The sequence below is a fragment of the Dendrobates tinctorius genome, unplaced genomic scaffold (assembly GCF_039654945.1).
Source record: "Dendrobates tinctorius isolate UK_male_01 unplaced genomic scaffold, ASM3965494v1 ptg000030l, whole genome shotgun sequence".
Lineage (NCBI taxonomy): Eukaryota > Metazoa > Chordata > Amphibia > Anura > Dendrobatidae > Dendrobates > Dendrobates tinctorius.
Genome location: NW_027361698.1, coordinates 39,745,301 through 39,767,489, shown reverse-complemented (window position 1 = coordinate 39,767,489; position 22,189 = coordinate 39,745,301). Strand labels below are relative to the sequence as shown.

The 22,189-nt window shown below is 40.3% G+C and overlaps 1 protein-coding gene across 1 annotated transcript in view; it reads left to right on the top strand.

Moving 5' to 3' along the window:
* The window catches only part of LOC141086080 (uncharacterized), a 44,328-nt gene extending 22,804 nt beyond the window's left edge, over positions 1–21,524 (top strand). The window contains exons 4-5 of the mRNA XM_073571775.1: positions 19,552–19,621; positions 21,318–21,524. Of these exons, the coding sequence (XP_073427876.1) occupies positions 19,552–19,621; positions 21,318–21,524 (277 nt within the window). The remainder of the gene's footprint in view (positions 1–19,551; positions 19,622–21,317) is intronic.
* The last annotated feature ends 665 nt before the right edge of the window (positions 21,525–22,189 follow it).

Below are 22,189 nucleotides of genomic sequence, written 5' to 3'. Positions count from 1 at the left end.
ACTATAAAATAAAATATTAGTACATTCACAAAAACTAATTACCCAAGGTTTTGAATACTAAATTTAAAAAAAAAACATCAGACCGCACCCCTTGGTTTTTAAAACATACCGTAATGTCACCAGTAGCCGTTCCTCAGGAGGAATCGCACGACGGAGCTGTGTGTCCTGTCTCCGGATGGATTGTTGGACACGAGCAAGCAAATCCATGAAACTTTCGTGGGACATCCGGATATAATCTGTAAATTTCTCCGGGTTTGACTGGAGCTCGCTGTAGAGGGTGTGGTATGCCCCACGGCTCTCCCGGAGTTCAACAATCGGATGTATCCACATACGCCGCCGTCTTCGCTGCCTCTCTCTCTTCCTTTGTTCATGGCAAGCAACTGCATACGCCTGAGCCATCGCGATGTCCAAATCCAAGTTGAAGTGAAAACTCTTCCAGCGCAGATCCATGGTCACGAGAAGAATCAAGCAAATGTGAAGAATACTGTAGACAGGGTCTATATATTAACATACCACACCCACAATGAAGTCCCATTGGTCTTGTGTGTTGTTGAATGGTTGTTTTTTCTTTTTTGTGGGGTTTTTCCAAAATCTGTAAAAAACCGCAAACGCACAAAAAACGCATACAAACGCGCAAAAACGCTGCGTTTTTTTCCTGCATGCGCATAAAAATGCTTGAAAAAAACGCAGCGTTTGTATGCATTTGTATGCGTTTTTTCAATGCGTTTTTTTGCGGGAAAAACGCGCTGCAAAAAAAAGCAAGTGTGAAACTAGCCTAAGATATTTTATCTTACACAGTGTACAGCTGGTTTCAGTGCTTGCTCATACCCTAATCATGGATGCACAATGGTTAACGCCTAGCATCCCAGTTAGTTCCCTACAGTCAATTCATCTCTTTACTGCAGTTAGCTACTAACTTCCCTCCTCCTCCTTCTCAGCTCATGTTAGTGCTCTTATCAGTTCTGTAAAATCACAAACCCTGTGAAGCAACCTAAGTCAGTTTCCACATAAATTCTTGTCATGGCTTTCAAAAATATTCAGGATTGAGAGTCCTCAGTGGTTGATACCTTTTAATGGCTAACTGAAAAGATGGTAACACATTGCAAGCTTTCGAGACTACTCAGGTCTCTTCATCAGGCTAGACTAATACAAAATTTAAAGTCACATATTTATGCACAATACAGCCTAGAAAAAATGCAATAGATAAGACAAGTGACGTGAAGCAGAACTATCAATATGGGAGAGGGCTGTCATGGCTTTCATTTTCCTAAACCATATGTTTTTTCAAAGTCCCTCTTATCTGTATATGCAAATGCAGTGATAGCAGTGTAGATAAACACGGACAAACCTTTAATGTGCAGTAGCAGTATTAGTGGAATAAAGCTGCTCACCAGAACTGTCATTCAAAGAGGAGCGCTGGTCACCAAGTAACCAGGAAGTGAGGAGAAACCACATAGCTTCTACCTGCTCGAGACAACTTAAATATAAAATACCCCTTTAAGAACTAATGCAGATGTACATATATCATGGTCTAAGTAAGAACCGTGATGCATAGTTTGGCTGTGAGTCTGTCAAGTTTAGCTCAGGAGACTTCTGCCAGTTCCTGCGTCATGGTCTGTACTTGGACCATTTGTCATGGATGTGTCGGAGGCTGCAGACTGTTGCACTGCATCTGTCTGCAGAAGGTCTCAGTAGTTTGCTTTGCAGATGAGAGGTCACCTCCCTCAGTGCTAATGGCCACACCTGGACCTGAATGTTGATATACTTCCTGCTTGTTGCTTGTAAGCATGGGTGACATTTTCATTTGCATTTCCCTGTTGAGGCTTGGACCAGTAGCAGTCGGCTATCATCCTTTTTGGAGTTTGGAGGATGTTGGTATTTCTCTCTGTGTCTTCAAAAACTAAGTGTTCCCTTGTTTTGTTTGTCTATCCCAGTTGTCTTTAGTGGTAGTGATGATTGACTAGCTTTCATCCTGTCCTATCTGGTTCAGGGTTTATCGCCAGGGTCAGGCACGGATTAGGTATCCTGCTCGGCAATAGATGCGGAACCTATATAGGGACAATAGGACCCTAGTGTTGGGTTTCCCCTTCCCTTATCCCTTTGAGTTGCACCCGGTCTGTCCTACACTGAGTGTGACACCATTATATACAGACGCCTTAGTTCAGTGTAAACCTTCCAATATTTTCTAAGTATACTGTTAATTAAAAAAGAAACATAGAATGAGTAGCTGGGGCAGGGGTGGCTAATATCTTCATTAGATACTTGAATAATAGATTGATTGTCATTGTGGATAACTTGAGCAGCCATTCTTGCAATGTGTGTGAGCAGCTTTTATGCCAGTATTGACTCTGATGAATTTAAATATCATTAGTACTGTAATATGACCTGATTTTAGTTGGCAAAGATAGCAGAAATAGCTTTCCTAAATTTATTTTGCATATGTACTTTTTAGGTAAAATAATGTGAGTTTATGTTTTGTCAGTTCATATAAAGGACTGTGTCTCTAAAGTAAGGAAACGTCCATATAAAATGTAAAAGCTTTGGCAGACGATGATCAAATTTTAGATAAAAGGAGAAAATGGATGGACACCAAAATGAGCATATGCGAATGCTCATTTAACAGTGTAAACGACTATTTAAAATGACACAGAAAAAGTACACTGTGAATTAATTGGCACATCCAACACAACATATATCTTATACAACATGTATCCATTCTTTATTTCAAAGAAATGATGGATGTTTCACAACAGACAAGGAAAATAAAAACAATCAAAAGAGCCATGGTTCCTGATGGTAATACTTTCAGAAAGTCCTTCCACATTGATTCATACGAATATAAGGTATGTAACACTGCAGTATTAATAATAGTCTTTTCAAGTCCATTCAAAGCAATTATAGCGTAAATGTATAAAATAATAAACCATTAAAACATCAATCAAATAATATACACCCCCCTTCAAAAAAAAAGAGGGAAAAAAATCAAAGCAGATAAGATGGTATTAAAATCCTCACACGAATCGCCTGTTGGTCAGCTTCATCAGGTGAGCAAATATTAGAGACAAGTCTCGGGGAAGGATGAAACCTCTAAGAATATGACACCAATTCACCTACATGATCTGACTGAATTCTGCCATCTTGGATTCAACTGTATTTTTTCAAATGGGAAGTTACTGTTCATGCGTAACACATCAAACTAGTAGAGAATTTCACTAGAACAGCAGAGGGGTATGAAATGCTAAAATACTTTCATTTTTCCTCATTTCATTCTCACAAACAGAACATATTGAGGTCCTCATTGATGCTGAATGAAACACATGTCATTAGCAACCAACACTATCAAAATGGGCCTCGGATACCACAGTTCAGTTGCCAAACGTCTTGCTATAGATCCAGGGCCGGTTTTAGGCAAAGTGGGGCCCTAGGCAAAGTTTAAAATGGGGCCCATAATGCTAACATATTGCACATCACACAGAAGCATTTCAGTTGTATTTACATGCGCTGAGTTCAGGACGCTAAATGAGTGTGATCGACAATATTGAAGTCGTTCAACACTTGTTTCCCGGCCTCTTTCCACCGTCTGAGAAAGAATAATGGGGACAGAACAATCACTAATGGATCACTAACAGATCACTATATAACATCATGTTATTAGCAGCACATCTACAGTTTACACCCCATAGTCCTCCATATAATATAATATGCCCCATAGTCCTCCATATAGTATAACACACTCCCTATAGTCCGCCATATAATATAATGTGCTCCATAATCCTCCATATAGTATAATATACTCCTCATAGTCCTCCATATAGTATAATACACTCCCCATAGCCCTCCATATAGTATAATACACTTCTCATAGCCCTACATATATTAAAATACACTGCTCAGTCCTCCATATACAGTGGCATGTAAAAGTTTGGGCACCCCTGGTCAAAATTACTGTTATTGTGACCAGTTAAGCAAGTTGAAGATGGAATGATCTCAAACATGCATACTGATGACATGAAGCGTGACATCTGTGTCCACCCTCCATGAGTAAAAATGACAGATGTTTAGGTGTTAAAGATGTGCAAAGAGAGATAGTTATTTTTAACAACCACCAAAGGTAAACCAGACAGATGTGAGGTGATATTATCATGCTGGGAAGGTCCATGGATATTGGGCCTTTCCCAGCCTAAAAACACCCGCTCACAGCTGCCCCAGAAGTGGCGCATCACACTTGAAGCCCCAATTCTTGCGCTTTGCCTCGCTCTTCCCGATTGCCCTAGTGCAGTGGCAACCGGGGTAAAGGTAGTTGGGGTTAATGTCAGCTGAGATTTGACAAAAATGAATTCTTGTCTGGACTACTACAACTCTCTACTGATTGGTAGAGAGTTGCAGTAGTCCAGATAAGAATGAATTTTTGACAAATTGGCTTGGAGAGGAGGAAGTACTAACCAAACTTCCTCCTCTCCAAGCCATACTGGATGCGGCAACCAGAATCGTATTTATTTCCAGCTGTTACACCATTACCCCCTTGTGCCAGTCATGCATTGGTTGCCCATTCAGTACAGAAAACAATACAAACTTACCTCTCATCCACAATGCTCTCCACAGTTCTGCACCACCCTTTACATCCTCCCTCATCTCTGTTTATTACCCTACCCATGCTCTCCATTCTGCAACTGATTTAAGACTAATATTATTCATAATCCGAATCTTGCACCACCATCTCCAAAATTTATTTCGTGCTGCACCAAATTTTTGGTATGCATTACCTCAAACAATCCAACTAATACCTAGCCCTCACATTTTTTAGAGTGCTTTAAAAACACATATCTTTAGACAAGCCAATCATTTCACTTATCTAACTCTTCCCTGTTCCTGCTTTCTAAATTTTCCTCAGAATCTGGTCCCTTGTATTAATCTATCTCGACATCCTCTATGCACCCAATAGCACATGGTTACTGCACTTAGGCACTTAGACAGATACTAGCTGATTACCGGCTCATGCAGCATATTTGAAATGCCCGATTTATTATAATGACAGCTGGATCATACATGACATGTACTTTTTACCTATTCTGTCTTTAAACACTCATTTTCTGACTATTGACCCATGTAAATAGACTTTAACACTCTTAAAAACCTTCAATCCAATTTCATCTCCATTGCCCAAATACTGTTTCTCATTCCTCACTACCTCTCCCCTCTGCTAATCCCTTCATTGGCTACCATTGCCCAACAAATGAACTCTCTCCTAATCCCAAATACACATGTAAGCTAAGGTCCTCCCGCTAAACCTCCTCTACTCTCTTCTTCTCAACTTCTCAAATAACAGTTTCCAAGATGTCCCTTGCATCCCCCATACTTTGAAACTTGCTTCCACAGCACTTTGGACTTTCACCCACTATATAAATTTTCACAACCAACTAAAAAATCCAGCTCTAAATAAAAGCCTACAACATACAATAACTCTACCTCTACTACATCTTTTATAAGAACTTCGCCTAATGTCTCCTCACCCCTTCCCTTGTACATTGTAGCCTTCACTGGCAAGGTCTACTTTCTACTGTGCCTAGTAATTAAACTGTTGTACTTTTTTGTTTTTAGTTTGCTTTTATTGTCTCATGTTATATACTTAAACCTTTTTGTATTTCATACAGTGGGGCAAAAAGGTATTTAGTCAGTCAGCAATAGTGCAAGTTCCACCACTTAAAAAGATGAGAGGCATCTGTAATTTACATCATAGGTAGACCTCAACTATGGGAGACAAACTGAGAAAAAAAAATCCAGAAAATCACATTGTCTGTTTTTTTTTCATTTTATTTGCATATTATGGTGGAAAATAAGTATTTGGTCAGAAACAAGCAATCAAGATTTCTGGCTCTCACAGACCTGTAACTTCTTCTTTAAGAGTCTCCTCTTTCCTCCACTCATTACCTGTAGTAATGGCACCTGTTTAAACTTGTTATCAGTATAAAAAGACACCTGTGCACACCCTCAAACAGTCTGACTCCAAACTCCACTATGGTGAAGACCAAAGAGCTGTCAAAGGACACCAGAAACAAAATTGTAGCCCTGCACCAGGCTGGGAAGACTGAATCTGCAATAGCCAACCAGCTTGGAGTGAAGAAATCAACTGTGGGAGCAATAATTAGAAAATGGAAGACATACAAGACCACTGATAATCTCCCTCGATCTGGTGCTCCACGCAAAATCCCACCCCGTGGGGTCAGAATGATCACAAGAACGGTGAGCAAAAATCCCAGAACCACGCGGGGGGACCTAGTGAATGAACTGCAGAGAGCTAGGACCAATGTAACAAGGCCTACCATAAGTAACACAATACGCCACCATGGACTCAGATCCTGCAGTGCCAGACGTGTCCCACTGCTTAAGCCTGTACATATCCGGGCCCGTCTGAAGTTTGCTAGAGAGCATTTGGATGATCCAGAGGAGTTTTGGGAGAATGTCCTATGGTCTGATGAAACCAAACTGGAACTGTTTGGTAGAAACACAACTTGTCGTGTTTGGAGGAAAAAGAATACTGAGTTGCATCCATCAAACACCATACCTACTGTAAAGCATGGTGGTGGAAACATCATGCTTTGGGGCTGTTTCTCTGCAAAGGGGCCAGGACGACTGATCCGGGTACATGAAAGAATGAATGGGGCCATGTATCGTGAGATTTTGAGTGCAAACCTCCTTCCATCAGCAAGGGCATTGAATATGAAACGTGGCTGGGTCTTTCAACATGACAATGATCCAAAGTACACCACCAGGGCAACGAAGGAGTGGCTTCGTAAGAAGCATTTCAAGGTCCTGGAGTGGCCTAGCCAGTCTCCAGATCTCAACCCTATAGAAAACCTTTGGAGGGAGTTGAAAGTCCGTGTTGCCAAGCGAAAAGCCAAAAACATCACTGCTCTAGAGGAGATCTGCATGGAGGAATGGGCCAACATACCAACAACAGTGTGTGGCAACCTTGTGAAGACTTACAGAAAACGTTTGACCTCTGTCATTGCCAACAAAGGATATATCACAAAGTATTGAGATGAAATTTTGTTTCTGACCAAATACTTATTTTCCACCATAATATGCAAATAAAATGAAAAAAAAACAGACAATGTGATTTTCTGGATTTTTTTTTCTCAGTTTGTCTCCCATAGTTGAGGTCTACCTATGATGTAAATTACAGACGCCTCTCATCTTTTTAAGTGGTGGAACTTGCACTATTGCTGACTGACTAAATACTTTTTTGCCCCACTGTATATAACGCATACTAGAATGGTTTGGACTTTAGAATAAATAATGTATAAATTGTAAAAATCTACTTACGACTAAAAATAATGATCAAAAGTAATATGTTTATCCAATTCTCAACAGTTTAAGCAACTTGGTGAAGTTTTAACTGTAAGCTACTCCACAAATTCGTTTATAAAAGCAAATTTTGGAGACATCATTAAACCAGTGTTTCCATGGAATCATTTTCTTGTCCATTCACTCAGCATCAAATATTATTCTTACTATTTATATAAACTGTTAAACGAATCCATGTTCTTTCATGGCAGTGGTTATTTTAGATTGATGGATAAATGATAGCTTCGTGGATCACACATTTTTCTATTTTTCTTGTATAACTCTCCATTTTTTTATGTCACAAGTTCCCTGGAAGCTGCTGACATTATTGGCATGTTGTGCAGCATGAAGCATGATGCTGATTGCCTTTTTAGTGGTTTTTGAATAGAATATTGGTAAAGTCGACTTTTGGAATGTCATTTCTCAGAAAGAACATTGGCAATGTCAGATGCTACCACCAATGTGAAATATTTGCCAAGAGAAATAATCCAAGAAGATGGGAATTGTAGATATTGTCACATAAAAGCCATTTAAATATCTAAGGCGGCATTAATACTGTTCATAAAAATATTTTTTGTGGTCATGAAAACCTAATTATGTTTCTTTAATGATACTCTAACATTTCCTAATTTATTTTTCTGTGCCAGCAGTTGGCAAATAGATGCTTCTGTTGTGTGAGTTAAATACAAATATCTTGTCTTAGGGAAAGATGCCAACTTCCCTAGTTACCATCAAACGGTTGGAAAAAAAAAACAATTCAAAGAAGTACCCGGTCTAATGTATTCCAAGCAATTACCATGCTGTATCTGTCAATCCTCTAACCTAAAATAGTGCTGTACTAAGAAACTAAAAAAAACTTTAGCAGAGGAGAAAACAAGTTTCCGTTATGTCCTGAGCTGCTTACAGTTTAACATTAGAAACATTATATGTGGGTGGGTAGATTTCTTCATTCTTAATAGACATATATTTATGCTAACTCTGTTACTAAAGGAATAACTTGAAATGTGTTGTTTGAAAACTAATTGAAAAACTGTTAGGTCCCCTATATCTGAAGATATAGGGTTAATCTGCAAGAAAAATGAGCTACAATGCTGTCTGGCTGCCTTACTGAAAATTAACTTTTTTCTTCCTGGGAGCTGTCGCCTTTCAGCTATAGCGGCATGTCCGAAACGGCTTCACTCACTGATCAGTACACAAAGAGCAATAGGCCGGAGTCACACTTATAAAATATCGGTCCGTTTTTTATGGATGAGAATCGCAGAAATGTTCCCTGAACAGTGATCTGTAGATCTGTATGTCATCTGTGTGCAATGCGAGGATACGATATTCTCGCATGTAAGCATCCGTGTGACATCCGTATGGCATCCATACGGAAAGATTTTCTTGCCGGCTTGCAAAATGGACATATAATGGATCCAGTGACTGAGGGCAGATATTAATAGCCTAGAGTGGGACCATTGTTTTTGGGCCCCCCTGGCTAAAAAAATCTGACCCCAGCCACGGCGCATCTGTAAGATGCACCAATTCTGGCACTTATCCGCTCTCTTCCCAATTGCCCTGTAGTGGGTGGCATATGGGGTAATAAGGGGTTAATGTCACCTTGCTACTGTAAGGTGACATTAAGCCTGGTTAATAATGGAGAGGTGTCAATAAGACACCTCTCCATTATTAATCCACTAGTCTGAAAGGGTTAAAAAAGCTCACACACCTTAAAAAAAGACTTTTAATGAAAAAAATAAACACACATTTTTTCCATCTCTATTTAACTCCCAATCCATGGAAGCCATCGTTCTCCTGTAAAAAATCAAAGATAAAAAAGCAACAATATCCCATATCTTTCTGCCTTACAGTCAAGTCCCATGCCGCAATCCATCTGAAGGGGTTAAATAGCTTACAACCGGGACCAGTGCTAATGCGACCGGCCTGGCTGTAAACCACATAGAAATGAATGCAAAGCTGTGTGTGCAGCCTCCACGCCTGACTGGACATGAACTGATTAGCGTGGAAAAGTTTCTGAACATTTTCCCATGCTGTCAGTTCACCGCGGGTCAGACGGGGAGTCTGCGCAGCCTCGGTGACTACCGCTGACATCAGTGAGGCTGCGCAGACTCCCCACCTGACCTGAGGTGAACTCACCAGCATGGGAAAATGTTCAGAAACTTTCCCACACTAATCAGTTCATTTCCGGTCAGGCGGGGAGGATGCGCAGGCAGCTTCTCAGTCATTACTCTGTGGTTTACAGCGGATGATATCCCGGTGATTCTGATATTGTTTTCTCATGACATATATTGTACTTCATGATAGTGAGATAAGATTTATTTGATATAACTTGCTTTATTTGTGAAAAAAATGGAAATTTGTCAAAAATTTTGGAAATTTCGCAATTTTCCAACTTTGAATTTTCATGCCCTTAATCACAGAGATATGTCACATAAAATACTTAATAAGTAACATTTCCCACATGTTTACTTTACATCAGCAAGCAACATTTTCCCATGCTGTCAGTTCACCGCGGGTCAGACGGGGAGTCTGCGCAGCCTCGGTGACTACCGCTGACATCAGTGAGGCTGCGCAGACTCCCCACCTGACCTGAGGTGAACTCACCAGCATGGGAAAATGTTCAGAAACTTTCCCACACTAATCAGTTCATTTCTGGTCATTTCTCAGTCATTACTCTGTGGTTTACAGCGGATGATATCCCGGTGATTCTGATATTGTTTTCTCATGACATATATTGTACTTCATGATAGTGAGATAAGATTTATTTGATATAACTTGCTTTATTTGTGAAAAAAATGGAAATTTGTCAAAAATTTTGGAAATTTCGCAATTTTCCAACTTTGAATTTTCATGCCCTTAATCACAGAGATATGTCACATAAAATACTTAATAAGTAACATTTCCCACATGTTTACTTTACATCAGCAAGCAACTTTTTCCCATGCTGTCAGATCACCGCAGGTCAGGCGGGGAGGCTGTGCAGCCTCAGTGACTACCACTGACGTCACTGAGGCAGCACGAAGTCCCCGGCTGACATGAGGCGAACTCAGGAGCATGGGGAAAAGTTCAGAAAATTTCCCACGCTAATCAGTTCATCTCCGGTCAGCCGGGGAGGCTGCTCAGACATGATTTCATTCATTCAGCAGTGGTTTACAGCCGGGCCGATAGCATTAGCATTGGTCCCGGTTGTAAACTAGTTAACCCCTTGTGATGGATTTCAGTGGGGGACCTGACTGAACAGCAGAGAGGTATGGATATTGTCGTTTTTTTATTTTTTTTGGTTACAGGAGAACAAGGGGTTCTTTTGGATTGGCAGCATAATAAATTTTGTCAAAAACTTTGTGTAATTATTTCATTAAAATAATTTTTAATTAATGTGTGTGTGTCTTTTTTAACCCTTTACTACTATAGGATTAATAATGGATAGGTGTCTTATTGACACCTCTCCATTATTAACCTGGCTTAATGTCACGTTTCAATAGCAAGGTGATATTAACCTATTATTAAACCATGATCCACTGCTAAAGGCAATGGGAATAGAGTGTCTAAACACCAGAAAAGGCGCATCTTATAGATGTGCCTTTTCTGGGGTGGCTGGGGGGCAGATTTTTTTTAGCCAGGGGGGCCCAAAAACAATGGTCCCTCTCTAGGCTTTAAATATCTGCCCTCACTCACTGGCTTTCCCTCTCTGGCTGTGAAAATACCACGGGAACCCACGCAATTTTTTTCAACAAATTTACCCATTAATTTAACACCTACATGTCCCAAATTTTACACACATACAGTAATCTAATTATTAGTCAAAGACATAAAAAGCTAAATGAAATGGTTTACTATATGTAAACCATGTGTCATTTCATGTCGGGTTCTGTAATGATTTTACAGAAACCGGCAGTTGATTTAGAGGCTATTATGCAATGTAGAGCACTATGAAATATAAAAATATATATATATGTGTCTCAATGACATGTATGTATACATATGTATATATGTATTCTATGTGTATACATCTATTCTTTCTATTCTTTATTAAACATGTCAGTGTGATTTTACTGTATTGTGAACTGAATTGTCGGCTTTTGTTAAAGGACAGCAGTGCGTATTTCTTGCAAGTCACATGTCTGGTCCGTGTGTAATCCGTATTTTTCTCGCCCCCATAAACTTGCATTGGCGTTTTTTGGGCGTAATACGGTGCAAATTACAGCATGCTGTGATTTTCTCAGCACGTATAATACGGCCGAGAAAAGATTGGCTGATGGGAACTGCCCCATAGATTAATATTGGGACGAGTGCAATGCGATTTTTTTGCGCATAGCACTTCTCCGTATTTCTCGCCAATGTGACTCCGGCCTTAGTATGATTACAGCAATACCTCATTTATATCATTTTTATCATGTTTTGCCGCTTTTATACAATAAAATCTATTTTATATTAAAAATAATTACTTTTGCATCTCTTTATTCTGAGAGCTATAATTTTTTTATTTTTCTGGTGATGGCGCTGTATTGGGGCTTGTTTTCTTGGGACAAGATTATGTTTGTAGTGGTAGCAGGTTTATTTATATCTGTCTTTTTGATCGCGTGTTATTTCACTTTTTGTTCGGCAGTATGATGATAAAGCATTGTTTTTTGCCTTTTTTATGGTGTTCACTAAAGGGGTTAACTAGTGGGACAGTTTTATAGGTCACTACGGATGTGGCGATACCAAATATACTACCGTTCAAAAGTTTGGGGCAACTAGACAATTTTGTGTTTTCCATGAAAACTCATACTTTTGTTAATCAAATGAGTTGCCAAATGAATTTAAAATCTAGTCCAGACACTGACAAGGTTCAAAAAAAGATTTTTATTTGAAATAATAATTTTCTTCTTCAAACTTTGCTTTCGTCAAAGAATGGTCCCTTTGCAGCAATTACAGCATTGCAGACCTTTGGCATTCTAGCAGTTAATTTGCTGAGGTAATCTGGACAAATTTCACCCCATGCTTCCAGAAGCCCCTCCCACAAGTTGGTTTGGCTTGATGGGCACTTTTTGCGTACCATACGGTCAAGCTGCTCCCACAACAGCTCAATGAGGTTGAGATCTGGTGACTGTGCTGGCCACTCCATTACAGATAGGATACCAGCTGCCTTCTTCATTCCTAAATAGTTCTTGCATAATTTGGAGGTGAGCTTTGGATCATTGTCCTGTTGTAGGATGAAATTGGCTCCAATCAAGCGCTGTTCACAGGGTATGGCATGGCGTTGCAAAATGGAGTGATAGCCTTCTTTATTCAGAATCCCTTTTAACTTGTACAAATCTCCCACTTTACCAGCACCAAAGCAACCCCAGACCATCACATTACCTCCACCATGCTTGATAGATGGCATCAGGCACTCTTCCAGCATTTTTTCAGTTATTCTGTGTCTCACAAATGTTCTTCTGTGTGATCTAAACACCTCAAACTTGGATTCGTCTGTCCATAACACTTTTTTCCAATCTTCCTCTGTCCAATGTCTGTGTTCTTTTGCCCATATTAATCTTTTCCTTTTATTAGCCAGTCTCAGCTATGGCTTTTTCTTTGCCACTCTGCCCTGAAGGCCAGAATTCCGGAGTCACCTCTTCACTGTAGATGTTGACATTAGCGTTTTGCGTGAACTATTTAATGTAGCTGCCAGTTGAGGACCTGTGAGGCATCGATTTCTCAAACTACAGACTCTATTGTACTTGTTTTGTTGCTCAGTTGTGCAGCAGGGCCTCTCAGTTCTCTTTCTACTCTGGTTAGAGCCTGTTTGTCCTATGAAGGGAGTAGTACACACCGTTGTAGGAAATCTTCAGTTTCTTGGTAATTTCTTGCATGGAATAGCCTCCATTTCTAAGAAGAAGTATAGACTGTCCAGTTTCACATGAAAGTTCTTCTTTCTGGTCATTTTGAGAGTTTAATTGAAGCAAGAAATGTAATGCTCCAGATTCTCAACTAGCTCAAAAGAAGTTCAGGTTTATAGCTTCTCATCAGCCAAACTGTTTTCAGCTGTGCGAACATACTTGCACAAGGGTTTTCAAGGGTATTCTAACTATCAATTAGCCTTCTTACACAGTTAACAGACACAAAGTACCATAAGAACACTTGAGTGATGATTGTTGGAAATGGACCTCTATACACCTATGAAGATATTGCATTACAAACCAGACGTTTGCAGCTAGAATAGTCATTTACCACATTAACAATGTATAGAGTGTATTTCTGAATCATTTAATGTTAGCTTCATTGGAAAAAACTGTGCTTGTCTTCCAAAAATAAGGAAATTTCTAAGTGACCCTAAACTTTTGAACGGTAGCGTATTTGTACTTTTATTGTTTAGATTTGACCAGCGCTCATGGCAAGTGTGCAATTCTGCTACATACTCGTACAGGCGATCTGACCATCGCCTGTATGTAGCAGAGCCGAGCAGAATATGGCAGCTTCTAGTCTCCCATGTAGACAATTGAAGCATGCCAAAAGTGAAAAAATGTTTTTAAAAATATTTTTTTAAAAAATGTCAGCTCGGCACTCAAAAAATAAGCCCTCACCAAAACCCGAAATCACGTAAAGATGCTACGGGTATCGAAAAATGGTGCAATTTTTTTTAACAAACTTTAGAATTTTTTTTCACCACTTAGATAAAAAATAACCTAGAGATATTTGGTGTCTATGAACTCGTAATGACCTGAAGAATCATAATGGCCATTTTAGCATTTCGTGAACATGATAAAAAAAAACAAGTGTGGGATTGCATCTCTTTTGCAGATTCACCTCACTTGAAATTTTTTCCCGTTTTCCAGTACACAATACATTGAAACTAATGGTGTCTTTCAAAAGTACAACTCGTCTCACAATAAACAAACCCTCACGTGGCCATATTGACGGAATAATAAAAAATCTATGGTTCCGGGAAGAAGGGGAGCAAAAAAAGAAAACGCAAAAATGAAAATAAATTACATGTCAGGCCGGGGGAGTGACATATCAAGTGCAGAAAAGGCTGACAATGGCCGTTTCGCGCTGTTCAAGCGCTTCAACGGGTAGACCCGTTGAAGCGCTTGAACAGCGCGAAACGGCCGTTGTCAGCCTTTTCTGCACTTGATATGTCACTCCCCCGGCCTGACATGTAATTTATATGTCAATAAACCTGTGAAAATCTTCTCATCTCAAAGAGTGCGGCCTTTCTTCTATGTGGATTCCTAGGATTATCTTTTTCCAGGTCCGGCACCCGGGATTCCCAGTGGTTGGTTCTCTGAATACCGCGCTACATAAGAAACCATACGGTAACAGCGGTGCCGTCCGCGTTTTTTTCTTGTTTATGATATATAGCAACAATGAAAAAACCTCCGGGGTTAAGGGGTTAAATGAGCTATATGAGACTAGAAAAACATCTCTGTCATATGTATTAAAAAAAACTTCACTCTTAGGTCAGGATCACATCACATTTTTGGCAAACATGAGTGCCTCCATCGCGGCTTCCGTCTGAAGCCCTGAAAAACAGGATTCAGTAATATCCATCGACAGGACTATTGACATTAAAAAAGCATAGAGTGTCATTCTGTGCACTGTCCAAAGTCATTTTAGAAGTATCCACAGTCAACTATGCTTCTGAGACCGACTCAAAAAAGCTGCCAAAAATAAGCCCTTCCAGGAAGCTCACGTGAAACGCGCATCTGGGCTGCACTGGACATCACATGGGCAGGCACTAGAATGAGTAAGCTGAGCACCTTATGTTTTATATGATATATCTTTTGGGTGTTGTGATTAGTGTTGAGCATTCCGATACCGCAAGTATCGGGTATCGGCCGATACTTGCTGTATCGGAATTCCGATACCGACTTCCGATATTTTTTCAATATCGGAATTCGGCATCGGAATCGGAAGTTCAGTTGATTGACGGCCTGACGTCATCATGATGCGCGGTGTGTGCGCATCATGATGCGCCGTCATTTCGGGCCTTCCGGGGGTCTCTGCCGGCCTGCCGGGGGGCTGTGCCGGCCTGCCGGGGGGCTGTGTGGACTGCCCGGGGGCTGTGCCGGCCTGCCGGTGGTCTGTGCACCCTGTGGGGGTCTGTACCGGCCTGCCGGGGGGCTGTGCCGGCCTGCCGGGGGGCTGTGCTGATGTCCGGGGGTCTGTGCAAGCATCGTCCGATGGGACTACAAGTCCCATCGGGCGATGCCTGCTACCATGACAGTGATTGACACATTAGCCAATGATGGGACAGTAGTAGTCCCATCATCCGGCTAATGTGTTAAATGTTAAAAAAAATAAAAATAAAATAAATACTACATACATACTACATGCATGCTACATACATACTACATGCTACATACATACTACATACATACTACATACATGCTACATGCATGCTACATACATACTACATGCTACATACATACTACATACATGCTACATACATACTGCATGCTACATACATACTACATACATACTACATACATACTACATACATACTACATGCATGCTACATACATACTACATATATACTACATGCATGCTACATACATACTACATATATACTACATACATACTACATACATGCTACATACATACTGCATATATACTACATACATACTACATACATGCTACATACATACTGCATGCTACATACATACTACATACATACTACATACATACTACATGCATGCTACATACATACTACATGCATGCTACATACATACTACATGCATGCTACATACATACTACATGCTACATACATACCACATACATACTACATACATACTACATACTACATATATACTACATGCATGCTACATACATACTACATACCACATACATACTACATACATACTACATGCTACATACATACTACATATATACTACATGCATGCTACATACATACTACATGCTACATGCATGCTACATACATACTACATACATACTACATGCTACATACATACCACATATATACTACATACATACAATACATTCATACAATACATACATAGACATACAGTACATATAACATAGAGTAACATACTTACCAATACTTGTCACATGGTTCCCCGAAGCCATTGTCTTTTCCGGGATAAATATTAACATAACAAACCACAAAAATACTCACCCACGATCCGAAGCAGTCCACGAGTGTGTCCCACGACGATCTTGGGTAGAGAACTGCAGCATCAGATGATGCTGCCGTTCTCTACGGGCTGCAGGAATCCAATGACGGAAGGTAGGTATCCTTCCGCACTGTATTCCTCCGCCACTTAAAAAAAAAAAAGTCCCTAGTCTCACTTTATGCCATTGCTGTGTGGGAAATTCCCACGCAGCAATGGCATAAAGTGAGACTAGGGACTTTTTTTTTTTTAAGTGGCGGAGGAATACAGTGCGGAAGGATACCTACCTTCCGTCATTGGATTCCTGCAGCCCGTAGAGAACGGCAGCATCATCTGATGCTGCAGTTCTCTACCCAAGATCGTCGTGGGACACACTCGTGGACTGCTTCGGATCGTGGGTGAGTATTTTTGTGGTTTGTTATGTTAATATTTATCCCGGAAAAGACAATGGCTTCGGGGAACAATGTGACAAGTATTGATAAGTATGTTACTCTATGTTATATGTACTGTATGTCTATGTATGTATTGTATGAATGTATTGTATGTATGTAGTATATATGTGGTATGTATGTAGCATGTAGTATGTATGTAGTATGTATGTAGCATGCATGTAGCATGTAGTATGTATGTAGCATGCATGTAGTATATATGTAGTATGTATGTAGCATGTAGTATGTATGTAGTATGTATGTAGTATGTATGTGGTATGTAGTATGTATGTAGCATGCATGTAGTATATATGTAGTATGTAGTATGTATGTAGTATGTATGTGGTATGTATGTAGCATGTAGTATGTATGTAGCATGCATGTAGTATGTATGTAGCATGCATGTAGTATGTATGTAGCATGCATGTAGTATGTATGTAGTATGTATGTAGTATGTATGTAGCATGCAGTATGTATGTAGCATGTATGTAGTATGTATGTAGTATATATGCAGTATGTATGTAGCATGTATGTAGTATGTATGTAGTATATATGTAGTATGTATGTAGCATGCATGTAGTATGTATGTAGTATTTTTTTTTTTTTTTTTAACATTTAACACATTAGCCGGATGATGGGACTACTACTGTCCCATCATTGGCTAATGTGTCAATCACTGTCATGGTAGCAGGCATCGCCCGATGGGACTTGTAGTCCCATCGGACGATGCCTGCACAGACCCCCGGAGCCTGCACAGACCACCGGCAGGCCGGCACAGCCCCCCGGCAGGCCGGCACAGCCCCCCGGAGCCTGCACAGCCCCCCGGCAGGCCGGCACAGCCCCCCGGCAGGCCGGCACAGCCCCCCGGAGCCTGCACAGACCACCGGCAGGCCGGCACAGACCACCGGAGCCTGCACAGACCCCCTGGCAGGCCGGCACAGCCCCCCGAAAGGCCCGTACAGACCCCAGAGAGGCTGTACAAGGGCAGGAAAGGGTTTTTCTTATTCCGATACCGGAAGTCCCATAGACTTGAATGGGACTTCCGGTATCGGAATCGGCGATACCGATACTTTTTTTAAAGATCGGCCGATACCATCCGATACGATACTTTGAAGTATCGGACGGTATCGCTCAACTCTAGTTGTGATGCTTGATGTTTGATGCAGATCTTTACAGCAGTCACTACCCACTATACATGACTTTATGGTTTTTGGGATCATCTAACTACATGGTCTTACTCCTTAGCACTTTTGAGTAACATGAATCATGGTTTTTTGATGATCTGATTGCACAGCTTTTCCCTATCCTGCGATACAATCAATGTTATGATGTCCTTCACACATGAGCCTTTTTCTGTGCTTTGTTTCTTTTGATTTGCTATATGTATTATGCCTTGCATTTTTTTAATAAACTTTTTGGTATTTTTTATTACATTCTTGCTTGGACAATGACTCTGTGATTTTTGTAGGATTTATAGTATTTGGAGTGTCCTGATACACTTATTCTGGTTGTGAGAATTATGTGGGAATAGTGGATGAGGGCAGGTATATCTCGCCCAGATACCTTTCCTATGTGGCCTAGTCTGGTCAGTATCTCACCTGGTGACTAATGAATAATGGGAGGCGGATATAAAAGGATGCCAGGTGGTTGTGTGAGTGTCTCAGCCTGGGAACACAGAGAGCCTGTCTGTGTGAGAGACACACGTGAGTGAAAGCAGTGCCCACTGCAATTGTGGTTTGGCTGGACGGGAGAAGCCCGCCAGTTGGTAGTTAGGTTGTACCTTGTTTAGTTAGTGCCGGACAGGCAAGGATTTGTTTTATGTTTTATTTCCTTTATGCATTGCTTTCACCGTTAATAAACCTGACTCAGTGTCAGTTATACCCGAATCCCGGCTGTGCGCCTGAGTTTCATGCTGAACGCACGTGACCTTTGACCCCAGCAAAGGCGATCCCGGAGTGTTTTATCACATGGTCCTTTATACAGGTATATGGCCAGTTTGATAGTTATATAGTATGTATCAGTGGATTTTGTTTCCAAAAATAAGGTTAGACTGAGCATAAAGTGATTCCATCTGCTTCATTAAAGGGAACCTGTCACCTGGAAAAATGCTCTTAACCTGCAGATATGGGGTTAATCTTCTGGTTAATCGCATGATGAACCTACCCAATGCCCGCACTCAGACCCACGCTGCCATAAGGAAATTAACTTTATTCTCCTGGCAGCGTTCCCGTTTCAGTCACAGAGTTGGCACAGGCATGAGTGCAGTCACCGCGCTGTACATAGTGAGCGGCTGTAACCTGACAGCAACTCAGCGTTAGAGTGGCTGCAACCGCCGCTCACTATACACAGAGCAGTGACTGAACTCGTGCCGGCACCATCTCCATAACTGAAACCGGAATGCTACCGGGAGGAATAAAGTTAATTTCCTCCCGGTAGCCTGGGTCTAAGTGTTTTGGCACTGGGCAGGTTCACAACACTATTAACCTGCAGATTAAACCTATAACTGCAGGTGAAGAGCATTTTTTCCGGTGGCAGGTTCCCTTTAATGTCAATGTCCTTATTGATGCACTGTATTTTATTATTTATTATTATATTGTCATATTATTGTGCTTTAATTGTGAAAAAAGGTATACTTAATTAAAACAAATACAATAATGTAAATGCCTGAATGCCTGTTTTTCAAGGCTTCAGATAGAAGTTCCAACAGAGCCATTGACATGTGGCAAAAACTGGCCTGATTCACAGCTGTATCTGGTATTGATCATTATGATTTGCTTGCATTTCGCTATTGTGCAATAACTTTGACAACTTTTGGAAAAAATGGCAACTTTTCTAGAACAGGCAGTCATGTTATCCTAATCTCATACAGACCATTTGAAATACAAATTGTCACAGTAAATACATTGCTTTATTGGCAGATGTACTGGACAGATTAACATAGCGTTTATTGGCATTCAAAAAAGCTGGAAATTTTAGGCTTATTGCCCAGGGCATGGTCCTACTCAATGGTAGAGCTATGTTTATATGCAAACTCAAACATAAATGGGTATCAATGAGTAAGACCATTCATTAGACTCCTAAGCCCACAGATGAATAAGATTTCAATGAAAAAATTGAACCAAGCTTATGACACTGCAATAGCAGGGAAAATTTTCAGATAGCAATCTCACATTTTTCAGGGAAGATTGGTCAATTGGTACCCCATCTGCCTGGATTAATGTTCATTTCAGCACAGTTAGTACTGAAATTACATGCTGAGCAGGGCGCTATAAAAGCTCCTGTGGGAGGGCCAACATCAAGGACATAGCATACTACACTGCTGCTTTTTTATGATAAGATTAGAGAAGTCTTATGAAGTGTTCTTACTGTGAACAAAGTGAATAGCTAAAAGAACTATTATAATTCCATGGGAAAAAAACATGCATTAAAATTGTTATGGCACAGCTAACAAAAAACTGTGTGATGATTATGAACTTTTGCAGGCATATTTTTATCACAAACATTTATGGAATATCTACATGATATGTCAGGATTCCAAACCAGCAACTCTTGTGCATCAGGTGGCAGCTCTTCCCTCTGAGCTATTAAACTCACTGGACAGTTCCTTGCTAAATCAGATACTAGTATCTGTGCTGTTCCTGATGTCTCCAACCTGAGTTCCTGATGCCTCCAACCTGAGTTCCTGATTGGCTCACCCTGTAATTTCCCGATTGTGCACACTACTTAAACCTGGCAATGCACTTCATTCATTGTGAGATTATTGAGCTCCCAGCCTTTAGTCTAGCTTTGTCCCAAATGCTGCATATCCTCAAGATCCTACTGCTGCTCTGTGTACCAACTTATGGCTATATCCTAACTATGATTCCTGCTTACCCTTCCAACTACACTGCTGCTCCGTGTACTGACCTCTGGCTGTATCCTGATGGTGCTACCTGCCGGTGCTGCCCCTAGTGGTTGCATTATCACAACTGAAACTCAGGTCAGCCCATAAAATGACGTGACATATAGTAAGTGTTTGATAGATATGGGTCCAACCACTGGGATCTGCAATTATATTGAGGACAGGGTTGAACTTACCCCTGCCTCACATGTTGAAGTGCCTGCTAGAGAAGTAAAGGGAATCTGTCACTAGGGTTAACCCTCCTAGGCAGTATATGATTCTACTGACAGAGTCCCTTTAGTGTAAAGGTGACCACGATGAGACAAGGGGAAACGGTGTTCTAAACATGGGAGTGAATCCTTGAGATATGACCTGCTGCTTTAATTTTTCCCACATCCATAAATGTCTGACATGCGAATAACCCTCTATAGATAAATTTAATCCAAACTGGATATTCAATATAAATTTGTGACTGATCATTGCAATTTATATCATCATTTTTCCAGCCATGTTAATCAGTATATTAGTCAGAGAACAAAAATTGACTCTTTAGTACATTAAACTCTTAAGAATGAACAAAGAAGACAGAAACATTTCACTTCTCTAGAACATGGTGGAGCAGTATCAGCAGATTTTAAATGTTCTGAGGTTGGAATGTCAAATGCACCCATTGATCATTGGGTTTGCTCTTCTGCTGGGGATCTCAAGTGTGAAAATCTATACAAAAAGTCCATTGATTGCAAGCCTTTGGAATCCATTGTAACAAAAGATACTTGAATGTTCCCATCAGAATTAAACATATGAGGGAAAACTCAGCAAGCCAATGCACAACTCAAGTTCCCACTAAATAAAGGGTTGAATGTAGGAATATAATGTTTCCAAATCATATAACATGGGAAATTCTAAAATAGAGAACAAGTCTCTTCTTTGGATTTTTCCAAGCATAACTTACATCAGACCTTTTTATGTAGATTTCTTGCATGCTGCCCTTACTCTTAATGTTACACAGCCTACTTCTCTGCTTCTTTTTCAGATAAAATGCTCCTTTGTTGGCAATGGATACATAACAAATGCATCCCTTTTCAGTCAGGTTAGACTATTGTGTTTCCTAGTGAAAAGCATCTCTTTCACAGATTGTTTTGGCTTTTTTATGTACTTGATGTCACTTAGATCTATTTAATAGTTGAATTACTGCTTTCAGAATACTTGAGAGTTTAGCAACTAACAGCGTTGATTACAACTTTAATCACAATTTGTATGACAAACCTAAGCTACCTTATCTGTAATTTGCCATAAAATTAACAGCCAATTATAACTGAAAAAAGAAATGACTGTTCTAGAATATGGACTGAAAATTGCATTGACTTTCCTAGTCACTTAAAATAAAAATAGAAGCTTCCTTAAAAAAAAATATTCAACTGTTTTGTGTCTACAGCTCTTAA